Source organism: Dermacentor albipictus, chromosome 3 (assembly GCF_038994185.2).
Source record: "Dermacentor albipictus isolate Rhodes 1998 colony chromosome 3, USDA_Dalb.pri_finalv2, whole genome shotgun sequence".
In the NCBI taxonomy this organism is placed as follows: Eukaryota; Metazoa; Arthropoda; class Arachnida; order Ixodida; family Ixodidae; genus Dermacentor; species Dermacentor albipictus.
In genome coordinates this window covers 13,702,610-13,725,956 of record NC_091823.1, presented here as the reverse complement: position 1 = coordinate 13,725,956, position 23,347 = coordinate 13,702,610, and the positions used below count along the sequence as shown (strand labels likewise).

The 23,347-nt window shown below is 48.3% G+C and overlaps 1 protein-coding gene across 7 annotated transcripts in view; it reads right to left on the bottom strand.

Moving 5' to 3' along the window:
• LOC135898870 (uncharacterized) overlaps positions 1–23,347 on the bottom strand; it is a 77,391-nt gene that overhangs the window by 23,813 nt on the left and 30,231 nt on the right. The window contains exons 1-3 of one of the 7 annotated variants that reach the window (XM_070535104.1): positions 11,340–11,464; positions 11,178–11,256; positions 10,905–10,949 (exon numbers count right to left, since the gene is read on the bottom strand). In XM_070535104.1, coding sequence (XP_070391205.1) covers positions 10,905–10,949; positions 11,178–11,232 — 100 coding nt within the window. In that variant the 5' untranslated portion in view covers positions 11,233–11,256; positions 11,340–11,464. Of the gene's footprint in view, positions 1–10,904; positions 10,950–11,099; positions 11,257–11,339; positions 11,465–23,347 lie in introns of those variants that run through there. The other 6 variants (XM_070535105.1, XM_070535100.1, XM_070535102.1 and 3 more) reach the window with 6 other exon arrangements.

The following is a 23,347-nucleotide window of genomic DNA, read 5'->3' as shown; positions in this document are numbered from 1 at the left end:
GAGTTCAGGTACATCTGCGCTTGTCCGTCTTGCGGTTAGAAAGAGCTGCAGCGGATGCGGAAGTAGTGTATAGCAACTGATTTGAAAAAAGAAAAAGACATTTCGCGCCCTTCTTTCCTCATTCCCTGCGCCGGGCTTTTCCTATTACTCTCTCGCTAACTCTGTTCCACGTGGCTGGGATCCAATTGCCCAGAACCCGAGTGCTGCGCACAGTCCCGGTCGTGCACTTGCGTAAATGAGCGATGGGCGAGGAGGTGCAATTTATCGTGCCTATGGGCAACCAGCGCTGAAGCTTCGCGTGCCGACAGCAGCGCCGTAACACACAGCCTAGCGAGCGGTAGACACAGTTTCCAGTAGCACACGCAGTGATTTCGTGTCAGCAAATTCAGCGATTGTCTTGAGTCGCACTTTTCACGGCTCCTCAAACGGCAGGGAACCGACGTGCTAGGACGTAGCAGCGCATGCGCTCTACGCAGCGCGCATGGCCATGGACAGAACTTGGCTGGCCGCATCGGGCTAGACAAACATTGATACAGGCGCACGTTTCTTATCGCTAAATATGTCGTGCCATCTTCGTAGCCTCCCTATCGGACGGTTTCAGCATATTTTAGTAACGCATGAAAAATGTCGTAGCGCCTCCTGGCCAGCGCTGGTTCCCCATACGCGTTCAACAAGGAACCTCGGCGACTCTTCTTGATAGCGTCTTCCTGATGACGAAAAGTTCAGAAGATCGCAGTCCTGACGTCACACTATAGTGGACCGACGTCTTAAGAGGAAGCTTTAGCTCAAGGGCTCCTATCTAAATACATGTAAAAGGAGAATTCGTTTTTCTCGGCAACCGCTGCACCAAATTTGACGAGGTTTGTTGTATTTAAAAGGAAAACTTAAAATCTAGTGTCTGTTGGTTTCGAAATTTAGAGTTAAGTTGTCAATCTTTTATTAAATATTGGCAAAAATCCAAAATTTTCAAAAAACAAAACTATCAAGTTTACAACTCTGCAACTCAACAACTAAAAATGATAATACAATTCTGTGAATTACATCTAATAGTACATCTAAAGCGGACAAAATTGGTATGTTACACACGAATATGAAAAAATTTAATAATAGGGAAATACAACTTTTGCAAAACCCTTGTAACCAACGTAACAAATTCACGTAAGATGTAAAATGACATACCGAATTTGTCCGCTTTGAATGGTCTAGTGAATGCCGTTTACAGAACCGCGATATCAGTTCTTGATGCGGAGCTATGAATTTGTAAACTTCGCGCTTCTATTTTTTTCAATCGGTCAAATATTTGAAAATCGTTTTAAGAAAATTCAAGCCCTAAATCGAAATTCCGCGTCCAACAGTCACTAGAATTTAGCTTTCTCTCTAGAATTCAATAAATTTCGTGAAAATTGGCCCAGGGGTTATCTCAGAAAAACATTTTTGCGTTTTACATGTATTTGAATAGGCCGCGTCGGAGTTCGGCCCGAGCTAAAGCTTCCTCTTAATTGCGCAGCACACTGTGACGGCACGCACGAACATTGAAGCGTCGCGCTTACCTGCGTACCACCAATACGACTGCATCGGCTGTAAGTCGCCACCGCACACGTGTACTTCTGGGTCTGCATACGCCTCGCGGCACCTGACGTTCCCTATGTTCTTTTTTCTTTCTCTCTCTCCCGTGCTCCCTCAAGTCGGCGAACCAGGTGGCCTCGACTAGGACCCTAGCCTTGACTGCGCTCGGAGGACTCGGCCCAGTGGGCCTGGTCCCTTGCAGCTTTTAATCGATGCGCATTTGTTCGCGTGCTCAGCCCAACTGCCTTGTGCACAGTTTTTTTCCGATATGCTTGTGCATCTTCGATCCTTCCTTGCAAAGTATACAATGACCGTTTTCGTTTTCTTGCCAAAATGTCTTTAACACGCAAGAACACTACAATGAACTATACTCGCTATAATAACAACGAACAAGTACAGACAGTAGAGCAGTTTATTTACCTTGGTATAGCTATTAGTAATAATCTAACCTGGAGCATGCACATTCGTAATATAACGTCGGCAGGTTCAAAGCGTTTGTCGCTACCAAAACGCAAAGTAAAGCACACAACGAGTAAACTAAACTAATTGCGTACATTTGACTTGTTCGACCACTATGTCGTTTGCGACCCATATAAAAATACTCACATTTATTACATTGAACGGGTTCAGAACTCCACCATTCGTTCAGATTCATTTATCACGCCTACGGAAGGCATGCGTCAAAAAACAGAACTTCGCAGTCGCTCCGTGATGTCAACGCTTGAGTCTCGCAGGAACTTACACAGACTGAAAATGCTATACAACATAATTAACAATAAAATTAAACTTTAGCAATTATATGTCGTTTAGCGTTGCAAGGCCAACTCACGAAAAGTACGGAAGCACCATGCATATTAGCCCCCCCCCCCCCCCCCCCCCTGCTTCGCTTACTGGTACGGTCACCTCCAAGTCTTTTTTTCCGAGATGTGAGAGGCCGCAAGGGGGCGCCGAGCAGCGCAGTACTGCTTGCATCGCGCTCTGCGTTTCGATGTGTTTTTTGGTAGACTAGTGCATCCACCCACGGTACCGAGATACCAGTCGACTCGTGAGGATACAAGGAACACGGGTGTGCTACCCACTTGGCCCTCGGTGACGCTCGTGAAGTCCAGCGATCCTACAAAGCCGGACTACGGGGCAGCGTCGGTAACCCGACGCCAGCTCAGCGCAGCAGCCGGTGCTGCTCCGACGCGTGAGGAACGCGAACGGCAGCAACCGTTCTGCCTGGGCATGGCTACGGGAACGCTTAGCGAACTTCAGACGACGACGAGAATGCAAGGTGAGACAACACCAGCAGAAAACATGGATGCAACAAATGTAGACAGAACAGAAGACGGCATAACAGGCTCCGCTCGCCACAACGCCGGGGAACGCCAGCGGACGGACGACGACTGGCAGACAGTCCTGACACTACGGCAAAAGAAGCAGCAGGCTCGAGAGCGCAAGCGACAAACGGACTCAACGGGCAGCACTAACCCGGCGAAACTAAGGAAACGACGAAGAGGCATACCCAAACTTCCTCCTCTTCCTAAGGATGACTTCAAGATAGTTATCCGACCACACCAGGGACTGCCTTTGAAGACTATCAGCACGCCGGCCCTCGCCGAAGCGATCGTGATGGCCTGCGACTACCAAATAAGAGGTGAGCAATTTTTGCTCCGTATAAAGCCCGGCTCCAATATCGCCATACTTTCGACATCGAGTCAGGAGGTCGCGGAGCAGGCACGCCGAGTCCACTCCCTCACTATCAACGGACGTTCGCATGACGTTAACGTATACGCTGCCACCGGAGAGGAAGCTATCCGAGGAGTTATACACGGACTTCCACCCCGAACGCCACCGGAGACCATCATAGCAAACATACGTACACGGACTCAAGGCGTCGAACTTATCCAAGCAAGAATGATCGGAGAAACAAAGAGTGCCGCCCTTACTTTCTGTGGCCCGTCACTACCTCGGGTGGTGTACTACAACGGAGGCGAACTCCTGTGTCATCCTTACCGTGCTACTGTTCAGGTGTGCAAAACATGCCATGGAAAAGGGCATCGGACAGACGTCTGTCCACAGCCGGACCTGCGAGTGTGCCGAATTTGTGGACTCAGAAACCCAGTGGACGGACACCCGTGTGAGCCAAAGTGTGCCTCGTGTGAGGGTGCCCACGTCACCGGGGACCGCAGCTGCCAACGACGCCTCAAGCAACCGAAAAAACCTCAAGTCAGAAAGAGCACTGACAAGTGCAATGAAGGGCAGAAAACACCTCGCTGGTTCGCCTCAGAGGATGAGGAATCGGACTACACAAACGGCCATAGGAGCGACCAACGCGACCGACAGGGAAGGACGAGATCGCCATCTCCACACCGACTGAACGCTCGGTCCAGATCAGCGTCACCTCACCGGAGCAGATCCCGCTCTCGAGCACGAGAGCGCGTCCAGGGAGGAGAAGCAAGACAGACGCGACGATCATCCAGAGAAGCACCGAAGGCGGCCGGCGTTCTGTCAAATCCACAGGTAAGCTGGGCAGCGGTCGCGTCCTCCACAACCAAACCTATCACACAAAACGAGGAATACAAGAAAATAGTTGCCGAAAACAGACAACTTAAGGCAAGCTTGGATAGCATGAAAACTGAACTTGAAACACTTAAACGACAAATGGCAAGCATGATGACGCGCGGAGGAACCCATAAGACAAACGCACCCGCACAACTGTCCAACACACAGACGAACCCAACACAGACCAAACCACTATCACAAACGCAGCCTATATCACAGATGCCTACACCCATCACTCATCTGGAAGGGAAACTAGACAATATGTGCGCACAAATGCAATTATTTTTTGCAGAGCTTCACAATCTTAAACGGTATGTCGACGACTCGCTCAAAGGAGCCAAAAAAAACGCGAAAACGTCGTAGCAGCCTAAGCCCGGAGAACCGAGATCCAAAGGTCACCGTAACCACAGACACAGAACATTTCGAGAGCCCATACTCTGGCTAACTCCACACCTACACGCCAAGAGAATCGTAATTTGGCAGTGGAACTGCCGATCACTACATAACAAACATGCTGCACTTACACAATATATCAAGGCGGCGCTCGTCCCACCTGACATTATTTGTCTTCAGGAAGTGGGGAAAATGCGGATACCTATTGGGGGCTACCGTTTTTACAGCGATTCGAACTACCCTGAAGTGGCAGCATTGGCCCGCAAGGACCTCACAATCACTGTCGCCATAGCACCTGGCGTAGAAATCCACCACCAAATACTCACCATTTGGCCAGTTAAGAAGGGTCGTCCAAAGTGCCTGATAACCAACGTATATAGCCCACCTAGGGATAAGAGGGCCGATTTTTCATTAATTTTAAGTCACGTATCTACCTTGCTCTCAACGAAAGACCGACTAATCTTTCTCGGAGACTTTAACGCTTGGCACTCCGCATGGGGTTATCAACGCGACACCGCCAAGGGCTTCAATCTACTCCGAGAAACTCAGTCCCACGAACTTGTACTGATTACGCAGCCAGGCACTCCTACAAGGATGGGAAACAGCGTTGCCCGGGACACCACGCCAGACCTCACGTTTGTCAACAACGAGACGGGGGTCACCTGGTGTAACCTGGACGAAACGCTAGGTAGTGATCACTATCTATTGTGTGTCACTGTTAACACAGCTAAAGTTCGACAGCCTCTAGGGGTCGCCAGGCTCACTGATTGGAAAAGGTACAGAGAACGACACCAGGCTGCATCCTCATTTCCAGCCACGGCCGCAGGTTGGACAGCTTTCCTCAAGGAGGCCCATGCTGCCACCACGAGAGAGATCAAGACCACAACGGAAGCACCAGCAGTAGACAGCCATCTCGCCCACCTCTGGGAGGCCCACAGAAGCCTCACCAAACGCTGGAAGCGGCAGCGGCGTAATCGCAAACTTAGGCGCCGAATCGCCCTGCTGGCAAACGAAGCTAACACCTATGCGCAGGAGCTGAATAATCAAAATTGGCGCAGCTTCTGCGACTCTCTCAGAGGCACCCTCAGCACCAAGAAGACCTGGGCCATTCTTCGGTGCATGTTAGACCCAACTAGCACGCGCACCGAGACGTCTAACGTCATGCGGCGGCTGTTAGGAGAATACAAGGGCTCAGAACAAGAACTACTCGAGCACCTAAAACGCACCTACACCGGCGCTGCCCAGACATCTTCAAGCGTTATGAGAGAATACCAAGGACAGGATAACTCGAGCTTGGACGCCCCCATCACCTTCTCGGAGCTCTACGCAGCAGCACAAACCTTCAAGAAGAACACGGCTCCTGGACCCGACCAAATCACCAACGCAATGCTGCGCAACCTTAGTGACGTAGCCCTACAGCACTTAGTCGACTTCTTCAATGAACAGGTCTGGCGACCGGATGGGAGACTACCGCGAGAATGGAAGCAGGCAGACATCGTGCTTATACCAAAACCGGGCAAGCCGCGCGAGCTCAACCATCTCAGGCCCATATCGCTCACGTCTTGCATGGGCAAGCTCTTTGAACGAGTAATTCTAACCCGACTCGAAGCCCACATCGAACGAAACTCACTCTTCCCTGAATCCATGTTCGGTTTCCGCAGGCGAATCTGTGCACAGGACGTCTTTCTTCTATTAAGAGATGAGGTGCTCGATCCTCCTCCGGGCAGCATGGACAGAATCCTGCTAGCACTCGACGTCCATAAGGCATTTGATAACATCTCACACACTACAATACTAGACGGACTGCGAGATGTCGGGTGTGGAGAAAGGGTATTTCATTACGTTCAAGACTTCCTGAGCAGCCGCTCCGCGAAAATAGGACTAGGTTCAGCACGTTCTGCTCTGTATCGCCTACCAGATAAGGGCACTCCTCAAGGATCCATATTGTCACCACTTCTTTTTAACGTCGGCTTACGTAGAATGGCCCTGGACTTACAGAAGAACCGGGACCTTGGCTGCGCCATATATGCAGACGACATTACACTCTGGGCCTGCAAAGGGTCCTACGGAAACCGACAAGACACGCTTCAACAGGCCATCAACACCATTGAAAGCTATATGAGGCGAGCAGGCATGAGGTGTGCTCCAGCGAAATCGGAGTATATTCATATTAGACCTAGACATACCCAAGCGACCAGGGCTCCGGATCTGCAGCTCACCTTAGAGGGAGAGCCCATCAAGAGGGCATCCCACCTGCGCGTACTGGGAATGTGCATTCAAGAAACGGGCAGCGTTAGCATAGCGCTCTCCAATCTCAGACGCACTGTTCGGAGCGTAACTGGGCTTATTAGCAGAGTTGCACGCAGCCGCGAAGGCATGACCGAAGCAGACACCATGCAACTAGTAAACGCCTTCGTCATTAGTCGTCTAACGTACGCCCTGCCTTTCCAAACCACGCGGCGTCACGACATCGAACATGCGGATAAGCTCATAAGAATTGCCTGTAAAGCAGCACTCGGCCTGCCTGAAAGCACAAGCACGATCCGACTGAACGAATTAGGAATGATGAACACTTTCGAGGAATATGCAGCGGCCACTCTAATGGCGCAGCGTGAACGGCTAAACACGACACCTCAGGGGCGCTCGGTTTTACAACGACTTAACTATCCACTGACACCACAATATTGTGGCGATGAAACAATCCTACTGCCATCTGAAATTCGAGAGCGGATCCACGTGGCGCCGATCCCCCGTCACATGCACCCAGTCCATCATGCGGCACGGAGACGCGCGCGGGCAGCCACCTTACTAAGGCGGCGAAGCGACCCGGATACTTACTTTACAGACGCGAGTTCGTATCGCAAGAATACAGGAGCCCTCAATACATTTGCAGCAGTCGTGACTAGCCAAGGACGAACAACCGTAGCAGCATCTATACACACGAAATCGGTTGCAACGGCCGAAGCTGTGGCCATAGCCCTTGCTATACGCGCCGCGGAAGCTAAGGGCCAATCGGCCTACGTGCTGACAGACTCGCAGGACGCCTGCCGCCTCTTCCTTGGGGGGGCTTTACCGGGCTGCGTCTTCCGCATCCTAGGAACGAACCTCACCATGGATCATTGCGTGACCTGGTGCCCGGCGCACACAGGGATAGCGGGGAACGAACGGGCGGACCGCTTGGCTCGAGGCATGACAGGCCGAGCCGCGGGCCACACCGCCCGGGAGAACACCTCGACACCCGGTACGCCAAGAGAAATCCTCGAGTTACAACGGCTAAGTAGGCGAACCAAAGCCCTTCCTCACCCAGGCCTAGACAGGAGGCAAGCACGGGACTGGCGCCGCCTGCAAACAAACACTTTCCCACATTTATACAGGCTACACAAAATGTACCCAGACAAATACAGCAACACTTGCCCGTGGTGCGAAGGAACACCGACATTGGAACACATAACATTCCAGTGCCCGTCACGTCCGGCGGCTGCCACCTCGCCGCTGCTAGACAACACTCTACATAACTGGTCGTGGGAGGCGCGACTCGCGGAAGTGGAATTGGGAAGCCAACTGGCGACCCTTGACCAGGCCCGGCGAGCCGCTGTAACCAGTGGGGCCCTGGAGGAGGGGCTCCACCCACCATAACCAAACAGTCTCTGTTACAATAAACGTTTACTCTCTCTCTCTCCGAGATGTATCTCAGACTAAACTCCTAAGTGACGTCAGGTGTTTACCGTCAGTAGAATATTTCGTAGAGGTTGTATCGTTATCAATTTAACGCATGTCACTCGATGTTGTTTTATATTGCGCTCTTCGCTTACCAATGCGCGTCATTTATCTCGGAGTCAGGTTTGCGTTTTTTATCATTTGCGCGTGTACAGGTTCTCCATACTCATATTTTCATTTCTTTTTGCACTTGATAAGTGTCCTAGATGGATAAAAGTTGCGTTAAAACGTAATGTCCTCACTTTTGCTGCCTCAGTTCTGTGTACTAGTTGTCTTTCTTTCTTTCTTTCTTCCTTTCTTTCTTTCTTTCTTTCTTTCTTTCTTTCTTTCTTTCTTTCTTTCTTTCTTTCTTTCTTTCTTGTTTTGCTAGAACACAGGCTTTTTGCCTCAACGTAGGTCTATGTCTTGTTTGACTTTTATACGCTATGGTTAGTTGCGTATGATGCACAAAATCATGTATTCAGATTGAGGTTTCACGCGAACAGCGACTGACTTTATTTCATGTTTACTTTTGTAACTAATTCTACTATTGTTGTAACCCACCCCTGCCATGGCGGCCAAATGGGCGGCAAGCTGGCAGTATAATGTGAAAAGTATATATATAAAATATAATCCGAATAAGGGCATCAATGGTAAATTGGCACCAATGGTTAACTGGGAGCAGTGACGGAGAAGGAATGCCACTATACAATGGTACGCTTTAGCTTCTCCCGCAACGTTCAACAATATTGAAATCGTTCAACAATATTGAGAGCGACCGTCTATATTCAACATAAAGATGGTCGCTCACCAAAGTGGTTAGCGGTTGGCCTACGCCACGGCTATCGGGGCTATCACCTATTCCGTGCAGTGCAGCGCAGGCTAGTGCTCGTGTCAGCCAATCAGTATACAACGAGAGCCGTCGATATCAGGAGGGCGGAGGGCTTGCCTAGTGGAGGTTCACTCATTGTCATAGCGTAGAGTCTTATACAGAGGCGAGTGATAGATGATCGCTTTTCTTTTTGGCTGACATGGCCCTAGTTTTCGCTTCACTGCACACACATGGAAGAGGAACGCGTAGGACAACGCTGGACTTACAATTGAAGTTTATTGCTAATAAATTCCACAAATCTCCGCCACGCATGCGTAGGAAACCAAGAACAATACGAGGTTTACTGGCAATGATCAAAACACACACACACACACACACACACACACACACACACACACACACACACACACACACACACACACACACACACACACACACACACACACACACACACGCACGCACACACACACACACACACACACACACACACACACACACACACACACACACACACACACACACACACACACACACACACGCACACAAAAGCCCTCTGTACAGATAAGACAGAGTGTAGGTGTGTCATACTGGACAACGCAAAAACATTGCACAGTAATAGACTCGTGCGTGCGAGTGTTTAAGTGAGTGCGGCCGCTCATTGGCTATATATTGCCAGCTCACATCTTTTAACACAGCACGTTGCTCTTCAAACACAGCTAGCGCACGCACACAGATCGTCACGGGCTACAACTGCATGCAGGCACATTGTCGTTTTAAACGGCGCACTTCAACGTGGACAAACAAGCAAACATAAATGAAAAAAGAAATAAAATCGGCGTCTATGATAAAGTGAACTTAAGGCTTCATCAAGGCGCAAGTTCACTTTATAGCCGACGGGTATACTACCCTCCATACACCTCCTAAACGCTGTATGCATGTGCGGCGTCTCATTAGTTCCATGCTAAGCTATCGTGATGACATGTTATTTAAAGAGAAAAAAAACCTGCAATAGAAGTACTTCGAATACCACCCGTCCGTAAAAAGAAAAGGAAAAAGAAAGACGAACTGATGTCGTAACCGCCATATAAGTGTACATTGAATGGTCGAGAACTTTTTGAAACGGCCGCCTTCTGTTTCTTTTCTTTCTTTTTTTCACTCTGCTGGATCAATCTTACAGGGGTTCGACACTCCTTTCGCATTTTATTTATTTGTTCAATTTAAATTAACATCCCAACCACAACACTTCACTATAATATTCGCGCTGTCATATGTGACTTTACGGATGTGACAAGGTGCACTCTTCCAAAAAAGGAGCTCCCCGCCCCTTTTATAACTGGATCTCGGTTTTGACTCGTTCGTCATCCATTGCGAGCGTATTCTGCAGCACATAAGACTGCAACAAGAACTTGCGCCAAATACAACGCGGCGCACGTTTTGTCGTGCCGGTTTGTCGGCCCTGTCAAAGTCTTAAGCGCCACTAGACATATAATTGCTACTTCATTGGAATTTTGCAAAGCATTGCATTGCAATTACTTCATTCAAGTTTCGAAAAGCGCGGCATGACTGGAGCTTGTCACCCCAAAATTTGTCAACTATGAGTACTTATAACAAAATTTTCAGTTCGTAGGATCAACTGCGTCGTTCGCACTATCAAATGTGCCAGCGCGACGGAAATTCACCGGTCTGCACTCAAAAGATGCAACAATATTTCGTGCGCGTACCTTTTGCCGGTGCTGCACCGAACTAGTGAGACGCCACGCACATTACTTGCAGCATGCTAGATGGTGCGTTCGTGATGAGTGAATGCGGCATGCTATTAGACGTGGCAGGAATGACAAGAGATGCGTATACAGCGTGCGTATATACGTGCTTTGCAGTGACACGACCGACTTGACCTTCTTGGTGCGACTGACGGCTACGGCGTTGGCAAGCAGGCAGGCAGTGCGGCAGGCAGGCAGTGCGGCGTCGCACCAGGAGCCACGGTTCCGGAGACCGGTGCAGGGAGGACAAGGTGGAGGAGGAGAGAGGAGGAGGGGGCAGCAGCAAGGAAAAGAGGTTAGGTTACCGTGACCCTCGTAGAGATAAGCGATATGCAGCGGGGCGACTGGAGGCGGCGGGTCCTGCATCGTTTCCTGATACGTACGGTAGCCCTCGAGGAACTGGCTCACGAAGTCGGTCAGGTTCTTCACGTCGCGCATCCGGAAGAGGATCGAATCGGGAATCTGCAAAATACGTGCATGGGAGCGTCAAGGAAGGACGAGGGAGGCAGCGCATCGCGAAAGAAAACCGCGCAGCACTGTGTAACCTATATAGAGACCGTCGGCAGCCAATCAAATGAGTTCCGATCCTCTGCGGGGCGCGTATGCGCTACCGCGGCCGTACACCGTCCTGCTGCCCAGAACAGCGAGCGGAAGACTTGCTTGCTTGCTTGTTGCTCACTTGTGGCGCTTACCCACAGCGGCGGATTGGCCAAGAAGCCGGCGGTTAAAGGTTAAATGTTAAAGGGAAGGGGAGAGAGAAAAACTTAAACGGAAGATTGAATAGGGATGAAGTATAACATTCGTGTTAATTAGAAAAAAAACATTTACGTGGCAGATATGGAAATGAAAAATTTTACCTAAGAGAGCCTGACGTAGCAGTCACTTCATAGTTTCCGTGTTCAGGAGAAAATTCGATAGCGCAGCGCACAGCGAAAGTCACGCAGTGATAAATCGCGAGATTCGGGATTCACTTTCACAATAACTTCCATAGCTTCCTCTTTTGATATACGCAATCGATCAGTATATAATAATAATAATAGTAATAAAACAAACCACTTGAGCTTACGAAGAAGCGGCGCCGAATCAGCACGAGCAAGGCACCGTCACCGCGGCAAACTCGAACGCCGTGTGCAATAGAAAGTTATCGCGTTGTACGACGCCAGTGCATCGAAGGCAGGTCCTTTCCACTTTTTTTTTGCCTTCTTAAACATTCTAAACAGTCCCATGACGTATGCAAAGCATTACCTCGTACGCAACGCTTCAGTAGAAGCCTCGGAGGCCACGTGACTACATAAACACACGCCATTGCTGTCTACTGAATACATTTTATCGATTTAATACGTATCGCACGTTGCACAGCGATTACAACTCATAGCGTGCCCAAGATTCCCGCACGCGGCGTGCCTTTTCGCGCGCTGAAGACAACAAGCCGAAAGCCGGTAGTACTGGTTTTGTTTCACATGCTTCGACGGGTCAGTTGTCGATAGATGGCCTCCCAGATAGACGCCTACTTTATCGTTTTGCACGGGCGCAGTTCATCTTGTACCCCGCTCCGCTCACCTGACGGTTAACTGTCTGGTCACGCACTCGTGTATTTCATGCTCGCGCAATTACAGGTAAGGATCGAAGCCGGGCTACAGCAATGGGTGCTTGGAAATCGGAGAACGTGAGACGATCTCAGATAACAAGTAGTGCTTAGAAGATAGAAGGCGTATTTTCTTGTTGCTCATGTGAATCGTCTGAAAGATCATTTCTCTTAATGCGGCGCAAATCTGTCCTAAACGCTCACTGCTATAGATGGCCTTAGTTTGTCCGCAAACTTTTTACCGTTTGCGGATTACGGGGTTACCGGAGAGGTGAGCATGAGCGATCGTGTTAGTGGCGTCACCTGGTGACGCATAGCTCAATCAGACAAACACAGGGCTATTATTGCAGTAACCAAGTGCATTCTATACTTCAGTGCTAGCAGAAATTTACGACAAAGGTGTAATCGTGAGCACGTACGTTGCATTCCTAACTGTTTTTTCGGCAAGAACGCTCATGGAACATGAAATGGTATCTATAAGGCGTCGTAGTTAGACGAAGAGTCACAAGATGTCGTTAACAGCGTCCGGTAACCCTGCATTACGGTAACGCCATTGCCTGTAGACCTTTTACAGCACCATAAATATGGCGTAATTTCTGCAGCGCGAAGCACTGAAGTGAAGAAAGAAAGACAAGAAGGAAGGAAGGAAGGAAGGAAAAAGTGGAGAAGGAAAGGTAGGGAGGTTAACCAGTATGGCTTAACCGGTTTGCTACCCTACACATGGGAGAGGGATGGGGGAGATTAAAGATGGGGAAAGCACGAAGGAGTAACCATGAACTTAAACCAGCTCACCAACATCGATATTTTATTCAGCACTATAGCGTACTAGAATAATGTATTCTAATACACTATATTCAGCACCATACTCGCGGGTGCCGCCATATTTGGTCACGTGACCGCGCGCCCGCCATTGAGCGCGTTCTAATCGTCGTTTGCTCACATGTTTACAATCACCACGGCGGCTGCATGCGTGGCTCAGACAACGGCTATTTCTGTCCCCACGGTGAGCAGTAAGTGGGTAGATTACAAAGAGATTTTGTTACAATTACAAAGAGATGTCGTGGGGTAAGTTTATATAGCTATACCAGTATACCTTTCATTTATCCCTTCCGTCTGCACTGCAATCGTATTGTGTTCAAGCTTACAGGCTGAAGGCGACGAATGTAGCAGCCGGTTTGCTTTTACCGTTTATATTCTGGTCTTTACACCGGTAGACATCTAAGGCTGTTACGACGCCTCTTGTCGTCAACTGTGTGTGCAACAACTTCGTGCGGGAATAAGCGTGCACGTGTGCACACGCAAAAGAGGCCCGTCTGCTAGCTGTTCTCACCACGGTGGTTGGTTCCGACCGCGTTATTCTTGCCGCTAGCACTGATCAGATCGCGAAGCTCTCCGGACGGCATTGAGCCGGCTGGACTCATTTCCAGAAACAAAGATCCTTTGATCATGGTCGTACGCGTCGATGGCACAGAAAGCCACAAAAGGGTTGTTGCAGTACCCCAAGTCGACAGGTCTTGGCGAACGTGCGTAGATTTGGTGCGAACTTTCACATGTGCGCAAAACTGTGCTCTCTCTACCTCCTCTTTCTCTCTTTTCATCCCTATACCACTTCCCCCGGTGCAGAGTAGCAAACCGGACGTGCGTCTGGTTGACCTCCCTGCTTTTCCTTTGTTCTATTTCTCTCTCTCTCTCTGATCAGGTAACCTTATACGTCAATGGTATTCTGATTACCCACAGTGCAGATTACAATGTATTCGCGTATGCGTGGACAAAACTGTGGCGAGTGGCTGAGAGACCGCCCACCTGCTGTTCGATTCATGGAGCAGAAAGAAAACTCGCGGCGTCGATCCGCCTATTATTCCACGCGTGTTTGCTTCAGTCTTACCGCGCCTTTCTCCTTCCACAGCCAGAGACTGTGTACCTCCACGTTTTTGACATTAAACGACTGTCAACTACTCTTTTAATCGACATCTCCTTGCACAGCCTGCGACGGTTTGCTTATTAGACGATATCCCGCAGCCAGTGCAAAATGCTCATTTCCGACCAAGATTAGAGAGAACTGGGCGAATTGGAGTAAGCTTGTAATATAAACAGCTCAATAAGGCACAGTGAAGAAAGTGAACACGGTCGAGAGGAGCGCTGTCTTTCGGCTAAAGGTTTATTGAAAGCATGAAGCTATGAGACTCGACAATGCATGAAGGCGCATGACAATATAACCGAAGTGATGAAGTACGGACTGTTTATCTTTATCCATTGAAATGTAGAAATGATAAGGAAAAGGGGGAATAAAGCGGAAGAAAGGGCAGCTTCCGATGGAGGATGTGGTTAAATTCAGCTCCGGGCCAATCGGCGGCAAGTTGTCTTTTCTTCCACTTTGGGCTTTCCATATTAATTTTGCAGTCAGTCAATCAATCAATCAATCGCTCAATTAATCATTTATTTATTTAACGTGCTCAAGAACAACCAGGTCTGAGTGCTCGAGCGTGGAAGCATAAAAATGAAATAATAATAATAATAATAATAATAATAATAATAATAATAATAATAATAATAATAATAATAATAATAATAATAATAATAATAACCAAAATTGAGCATCTCCATTCCCTTGATTCTTCTCGTTATACGTGCTCCTTTAGTTACTTGCGTTGACGCGTTCTAAATAAAAAAAAAGCTAGTTGAAAGTGCTCATGTAGCCTACTTTTTCTTATCTGCGTCTCTTCGTGGTGCATATATTATGATGTCGCTTTTGTTAGCGGCACACAACGCAACGAAAACGCCGACAGCCTTGCGTGCCTTTACTGGACTTCGTGTCTCGCTTCTCTCGAGAACACGTACAGTGCAAGCGCAGTGCAGGGGGTGTTTCCATCGGGGCAGCGCGACGGCCAGGCAGGCAGGCCGCGAGGTGTGAACGCGATCGACGGCTTCCCTGGCGTCACGCGACGCGGCACTCGCGCCGCCTGACACGCGCGCGTGCGTCGCCGCACGTATAAGCGGAAGCGGTGCGGTGCTCGGCATCGATGCGATAACTGCGCACGACGCCGGCGGATGCGCGTCGGCGTTCATTTGCGTGACGAAAGGGGAGAGTTGGGAATCGGTGAAAGCACCTTTCCCTGCGGGACACGGGAGCTGCAGAGAGAGATTATGGGGTTTTACGTGCCAAAACCACTTTCTGATTATGAGGCACGCCGTAGTGGAGGACTCCGGAAATTTGGACCACCTGGGGATCTTTAACGTGCACCTAAATCTAAGTACACGGGTGTTTTCGCATTTCGCCCCCATCGAAATGCGGCCGCCGTGGCCGGGATTCGATCCCGCGACCTCGTGCTCAGCAGCCTAACACCATAGCCACTGAGCAACCGCGGCGGGTACGGGAGCTGCAGCACTTTCAGGTGAAGGCATAGTACTTGGTCGACGAGTTCATTTAGACAAACATGTTTTTCTTCTTTCTTTTTGAATGCGTCAGCCTTAGGAGTGTCAAAGTGGTTAAAAGTGTATGTGTGGTGCGTTGTGTGTGTATATATATTAAAAAAAAATTTCTTTAAGTGAACTCGTCGACCATGTACTACATCCACATGAAAGTGCTGCAGCTCCTGCAGGGAGGGATGATGTACATGTATGTATGCATATATATATATATATATATATATATATATATATATATATATATATATATATATATATATATATATATATATATATATATATATATATATATATATATATAACGTGCCTAAATAATCGATCCGGGACCTCAGAGAGGTGCAACGTAATGCTATCGCATTTAGTTCTCTAGAATTTACCGCTAAATCCCCGCTGAATTTGTGTTTTAAGGGAATAGCTTTCTTTAGCTCTTTTGCCAATGTTCGTAGTTGTCGGTGGTCGGACTTTCAGCGCATACACACAAAGGCGCCGATGGATATAGAGCGCACGCTCTCGCGCAATCGAGTCTTGCAGCGCGCGTTCGTCGCTGAACCTCAACTATTGCATCCAACGTATAATAGTACAGATGGACTGCGTCTGAGAGGAGAGGCACACGAAGAAGAAAGATGGTGTTCGCGTGACCGTGTGCATTTATTAATCCCGCAAGGACAAGTCATATGTGACACGTGCTTATAAACGAGCACTCCGATCCACACGGTCCTTCACGATGAGGATAGCAATAGGGGCTTGTTGGTACGGCATATCTTATTTTGTTATAGCGCAAGCTTGACAAGGACAAAAGAAGACACATCAGACACACACAGCGCTGTGTGTGTCTGATGTGTCTTCTTTTGTCCTTGTCAAGCTTGCGCTATAACAAAATAAGAGGTCCTTCACGGACTCATGCGGACATATCAGAAGAACTATGAGCGAATATTTGCCGAGAGCAATAGTCCATCGCTCCCAAGAACAGCCAACAGGTTGCGAGGTTTGATGAGCCTGTTTGCTTATCGTGGCGGAGAAACAGGGAAACACATCGAAGGAAATAAGCAGCGCGAAATCACGCTGGACGTTTCTGCGACCAGTGTACTTATTTGATATTCCTGAAGCAGTAAGCTGCCAGCATTGCATATGCGGAAGCTCTGCTTACAGATAGCCACTAAAGAAAGCAGTCTGTCTTAATTAGCTTCAGAGGTATACGTATAAATTCGCTGACTCCCGGTTTTCTTAAAAAGTAACGGAACGCAAGAAGCAGAAAACTTTTCGTGCCGTCTGCTACGTGTATGATGCACCAGTTAACAATAGTGGTAACAATGGTAACAATAGTGGTAACAATGGTGTCCCAGTTAACAATAGCAAAGGTATCCACGGAAAAAAAGAAACCAGGATGCAGGACAGGATTATAAGCCTTACGTCGTTCGGTTGTCAGAGGTCTGACCACCAAACGCTGAAGGTCTTAAAATCGTATCTGGCACCGCCCTTTCTTTTTTAATTTTATTTCTTTGTACAGCTTGGCTAGCGTTAGCTGAAAAAAAATTAAATTATGGGGTTTTACGTGCCAAAACCACTTTCTGATTATGAGGCACGCCGTAGTGGAGGACTCCGGAAATTTCGACCACCTGGGGTTCTTTAACGTGCACCTAAATCTAAGCACACGGGTGTTTTCGCATTTCGCCCCCATCGAAATGCGGCCGCCGTGGCCGGGATTCGATCCCGCGACCTCGTGCTCAGCAGCCCAGCGTTAGCTGAGACACCCTGTATACGCACGACATGCTTAGAGAGAGCGTTCACTCACGGCGCACACGCTTTACGACGAACACATGCGACGGCGTGCCCGCGGTGACATTTGATAGAGAGGATCAGAGATATTGTAGTTGCAGTCAGTTATATTGCCGAATGCGTACGACGAAATAACGTTCTCATACGCAAGACCGCATATTGCGCACGGACGCTGCTCATTTGGCCCGCTGTATGCATAATTGTTCGAGAAAACGAGGTAGCCAAGCGTTGCTTTTGCACCGACAGAAGACGGCTACGAACAAAACAAGACGCAACGTCGGTGGTACCGCTCGTCACGCGAGCAGCAGCGCCATGGCCCGAGGGCACTTATCCGAACAAACAAATGCGCCGCGAGACGCCGGGGCACACAGCGCGCGCACGCGAACCAATCATCTGCCGCTGGTTGATGCCCCGTACTAAAGCAGAGGCCGCCGAACGGAAACGGCATCGATCTGGAATCCCCGACCGGGCAGGGCTCTCTGCTTGCGGGGCGGGTGGACAGGCTGGAAAACCAACTGTGCGCGCGTGTTTCCCGCTTACGGAAGCGGCCGCGGGAATTTTCGGGCGCCTTCACTTCGAGACGGGGCCCGGTGCAGCTGAATTTTCCTTCTTGCCGATTTCGAGATGCACTGATAGCCTACGTGTTGCTGGACTGTATGCCCGGCTAAGGCAACAGCTGCGCTTTAAGGGCAGTGAAGCGCTTCTTTTTTATTTATGTTTTGATAAATGCAGGCATGCGCTCACAATACTAGGGACGATTTTATGTAGTTACTCGCCTTCGCAGTTAATGTTTCGTCCTTAATTTTCTTCTTTTTTTCTTGAACTCTATTTGAAGTATTGAACAATTTTTTATTTATTTTTAAGCCAAGCCTATGTTTTTTCATAGAAGTGAGATGGAGCAGCCGGAGGCATACTGCTTCATAGCATCAAATGGTTCCCGGCCCATATGAGAATCAATGTACACTCTGAGCTTGTTAACGCCAATGAGTTGGCCCATGACTGTGCGCGAGGTCTTACACACCGCGGCGGTTCAGGTGGACTCACGGGCGGCGACTTAGGGCTGTACAGGGATTCGCTTCTCACCTTCCATGCAATCTTGACACATTATCAACTTGCTCGGCGGGCCTTTCCGCTACCACACCCTAAACTTAATAGACCACAATCGTCGGCGTTTCGCATGCTTCAAACGGAATCATTTCCCTCCAGGGGCAGATTCAGTCACTTCGCGCCTAATGTAGAACCCCACTGTCCAGACTGTGGGGAGGCGTACTGCTCCTTGTCCCATATGCTCTGGCAATGCCTTGCGTTACGCAGCTCATCGCTAACCACTCTAACCGACTGGGAGGCAGCCCTTAAGAGCGGCGACCTCTCAGATCAACTACGGGCTGTCCAGAGGGCCTGCGACAGGGCGGAGGACCACGATCTTCCGACCCCGACGTGGGTGCGGCCCGCGACGGCTACGGGGACTCCCTGAAAAGGGAGGTACCCTAACGCCCGTTCCTCAGGACCATTAATAAAGTTCTTTGTCTGTATGTCTGTCTTCCAGCCACTCCAGTTAAACCCCATTTAAGCTCTACCTAAGGATGCATCACTATTTCTTTCTTTCTTTCTTTCTTTCTTTCTTTCTTTCTTTCTTTCTTTCTTTCTTTCTTTCTTTCTTTCTTTCTTTCTTTCTTTCTTTCTTTCTTTCTTTCTTTCTTTCTTTCTTTCTTTCTTCCTTTCTTTCAAGTAAACTTTATATGCGCATACCTTGCCGTTATCTGCAGCGTCCAAGTTTGGACGTATTTGCTGCGAGACTAAAAACACTGACCAACTTTTCAAGCAGTTACTTCTCCCGTTTAATATATTTCTTGTGGTATTTCATTAAGAACCTTTGTCATTATATATGTCTTAATTTCTGTAGCCTAGACACACTTCCATTGAGTTTAAATGTAGGTAAGTCTACAGAGACACATAGAAAGAAGGTCGTCTCAATGCACGAACGTAAACTGCTCGTACTCTCTTCTTTTCTTCACTGTCAGCACGTGCCAAGGCTTTTTTTTTTTTGTGCGTAACCCATTTCTGAGCTTGGGAAAAATTTAGCTATAGACATTTTTATTTTCAAAATTTAATGCTTTGGTAGAAACATTCATTGTGCAATGCGAGTTTTCATGACGTGATGATTTACCACATGATCATGGATCTGCGACAATTTCTTCAGAAAATTCTGACTACTGGGACAATGTAATTTCTGCTTTGGCTTAGAAAACAATTTGTATGTTTCATCAGAGCAAGTGTGGCATTTAACAAAGTATAACGTTATCTGCTCCACGCGCGCGTAAATACTTGCACCAAAGTCACAATCACCTTCGATACGAAACGGCTTAGAGAAGCGGGCTTCCCCCCACAAGAATTGTTAATGTGGAGAAGCCAGCTGTAAAGGCGCACGCTACATACGTACAGACGGCGTTTGCATGCAATCTTACTGCAGGTTATCGCGAGTAAAATTACTCGTGCATGAATGCTGATTGCCGTGAGAAACACGTTGTTGCTAGTGTCAACAGTAGCATATTTAAAAATGAAACTGCGAAGCCGTGGTCACAATATCGCGGCCGAGAATCGGACCCGTGGCCTCGAGCTCAGCAGCAGAACGCCATAGCCACTGAGTAACCGCGGCGAGTCATAGAAAATTTCTTATAAACTGATAATGTGTGTGAGAAAAATAATTTAGCCCGCATAAATCGGTTGAGTTCACATCACAATGCACCTTTCGTTCGTCAATGCACCGTTCTGTCTCGAATAGGTCACTAAATCGAATATATCTAGCTAAATAGCCGCTAAGATGCTGTAATGCGACGACGCTAACTTCGAAGAAAATGTTGAGATGTTTGACTCTAAAATGTTCCTCCTTCATTTTTTTTTCACAGTAGCACACAAATTCACAAACTCCAAACAAGTTGTGCAATGTGTGCTAATCAAAGGTGGCCGATGAACCCTTGAAGACACTGATTCAATGCGAAGAGAAAACTGCAAATCACCGATAATGATGCCCTTTGGTAGTGAGAACATTTAGTTCAATAATTCCTGTCTTTCCTTCCCTTTTGACTCTCCCTCACTAGCTCAATAGTGATTTTGTAATCTTGCAGAACTGAGGCCGCATGCAAACAAAGAACTTGCTTACCGGCATCAATCGTCATTGCCTAACTCACAACGCCACCCACTTACTCACTTACCGCGTCCACCGACCTATATACTTATACTCACCAACCCGCCCGAACACTTTTGTCATCCTGTTCCGTTCGTTCGTTCGTTCGTTCGTTCGTTCGTTCGTGCGTGCGTGCCTGCGTGCGTTCGATCGATCGATCGATCGATCAATCGATCAATCAATCAATCAATCAATCAATCAATCAATCAATCAATCAATCAATCAATCAATCAATCAATAGCGCACGATACTGGCAGTGGTATTATTGGTTTTAGCTGTTGATGCAAACGAGCAAGGCAAAGAGTAACGATCATTCATACGAGAGAGAGCTTGTTACCAGGCCGATCCGAGACACGTGGAAACACTTAACGAGATGTTTCACAGAGAGCGCGCACAGAAGTGCGCGAAGAAAGCCTCTTTTCATTGCCGGCTATTACACACTCTCACCGACCTCGCGAGTCGCGAGGTCGGTGATCATGCAACTGTGCAACCAATTAAGTACCGCAAGTGCCGCTTTTATTTAAAGAAGAAAAGAAAAGAATGAAAGAAAAAAAGAGAAAGAAAGCAAGAAATAAAAAAATGAAAAATAATACGACGAGAAAAATAATAAAGTTAGCAAGGGAAGAAAATAAGAAGGGCTTTCAGATATGATGTAAAATTCGCGAAGAAGACCGGACCGTTATGAACGTAGACGGAGCATTAACTATGAGCATGTGGGAAGCGCGCCAAGCGAACCATGCGGTATATTTTTGTTCGTCTATTTCTGTCGAAAAAATTATATGCTACATAAGGCCTACTATCGGGAGCAACAAGTGAATAGAAAAAAAGAAAGGAAACGGTAGAAACGAGAACTGAGATGTACTGAAACACACGGCTGCTCGGGGTCTAAAACGTCGACTGTATCTGCGGTTGAAAACTGGCCAAACCTTGGCTACGAAGTTTTAAATATAAAACTGTTCGTTAACAGCTGCCAGTCAAATCGTTACATCAGAAATATTATTAGCAAGAACGGTCGGCCAACGGTGAAGCGAAGTTAAGAACAAAAAGCTTTATGGATTCGACCTTTGTGTCTTGCCTACGTACACGTACACGTACACGCTCTTCTAAAATTTGACATCGCTCCTGTCCCTCTACCTAATGACTGCCTTCCCACACACACACACGCACACGCACACACACACACACACACACACACACACACATTTTTTCCACTTTCACACTCCTAACGCCAACGCATTAAAAAGAAAGAACAAGGGTAAGAAAAAACTTGCATGTTGTAGTTTGGCCTGAGCATTTTCGACTCTGCGTACATTTGATTGTTCATTGCATAATTATTAATGAATTGTTCTTATGATTTGCATAATTGTATGCTGTCTGTACCGTGTACTGTTTTAAAGCTGCTCTTACCCAATGTTCATTCTTCGGGTCTGTAAGGTATTTTGAATGAATAAACATATAAGAGAGTGCGCAATGTTGGATGCTGCAAGCACCTTGAGAGTAATATGCGGCTCGATCCCAAATCCTGCCACGAGTGAGCGAGCACGGTATACCGCAAAGACAAAGCAGGCTCTCAGAGACTTTTTTCCGCACAAATTTCTAAAGATCAAGACAGCACATGTGGCGCTGGTCCCGACCAGGCTGCGAGTTGCACGCTCGAGCGAATCCTCCAGCAATGTGTCAACGCTCGGAGCGATGCAACCCATAGAACCTTTCTCCCTTCAACGCGGGTCGAAATTCCTCGACCGGATGCGAGTCGCAGCCTCGGGTCGCTTGTTCTCGTGCTTCCCAGATGGCCAGCCGAGGACCGACGGCCCTTTGCCGAAAATTAGGAAGAAAAATAAGAAAAGACGGGCGGGCATTGGTCGCACCGCGAGTGGCTCTACAGGGCAGGTGGAGGCCAGGGCCCTTTGCCCGTCACTGCTCTGGGGGTCAGGGTTTGAGTTGGGCGAAGAGTTGAGAGGGGGGGGGGGGGTTGAGGGCCCGACATCCTGATGGCAGCTGCGCGTGGCAGACCACGCGTTGCGTGCGCCGCAAGCAATTGACGGCGCGCGAACTGCCTTCCGATTCGCACCGGTGCGTCTCGAGATCCCGTTGGATCCGCGCGCGCTCGGTTTTGCGACGGCGGGAACTGTAGCTGTTCGAGCCGGACCATTTCGTTTTTGAATAAGCGTGCACGCTGCGTGAACGCCAACGAGAAACGGGAATTAAAAAAAAAATGACCGCGGTCTGGCTCGTTCCCGCACACACGCACCCATGGGGACAGCTGCGGCGAAAATTGCGTAGCAGCAGTACTTTTCTGTTTTCTCTTATTCCCCTCATTTCTCCAGCCGTATTGATGCGACAAAATTATTCGTGCACTTATATTTTACTTCCAGGCACGTCGTGCCGAGAATAGAAGAGACCGAGCATTCTGTAGGCTGTTTCCTCGAAAGTTGCTGGAATTTGGGCGCAAAAGTGTACTCAGTGGGCATGGGAAAATGAGCCAAGGAGGACATTCATTATTAGTTCTGTGTAGTACCTGCAAACGATAAAAAAATATGTAACATGTGCGATAATCAACATTGCGTGGTCTTGCAACTCCT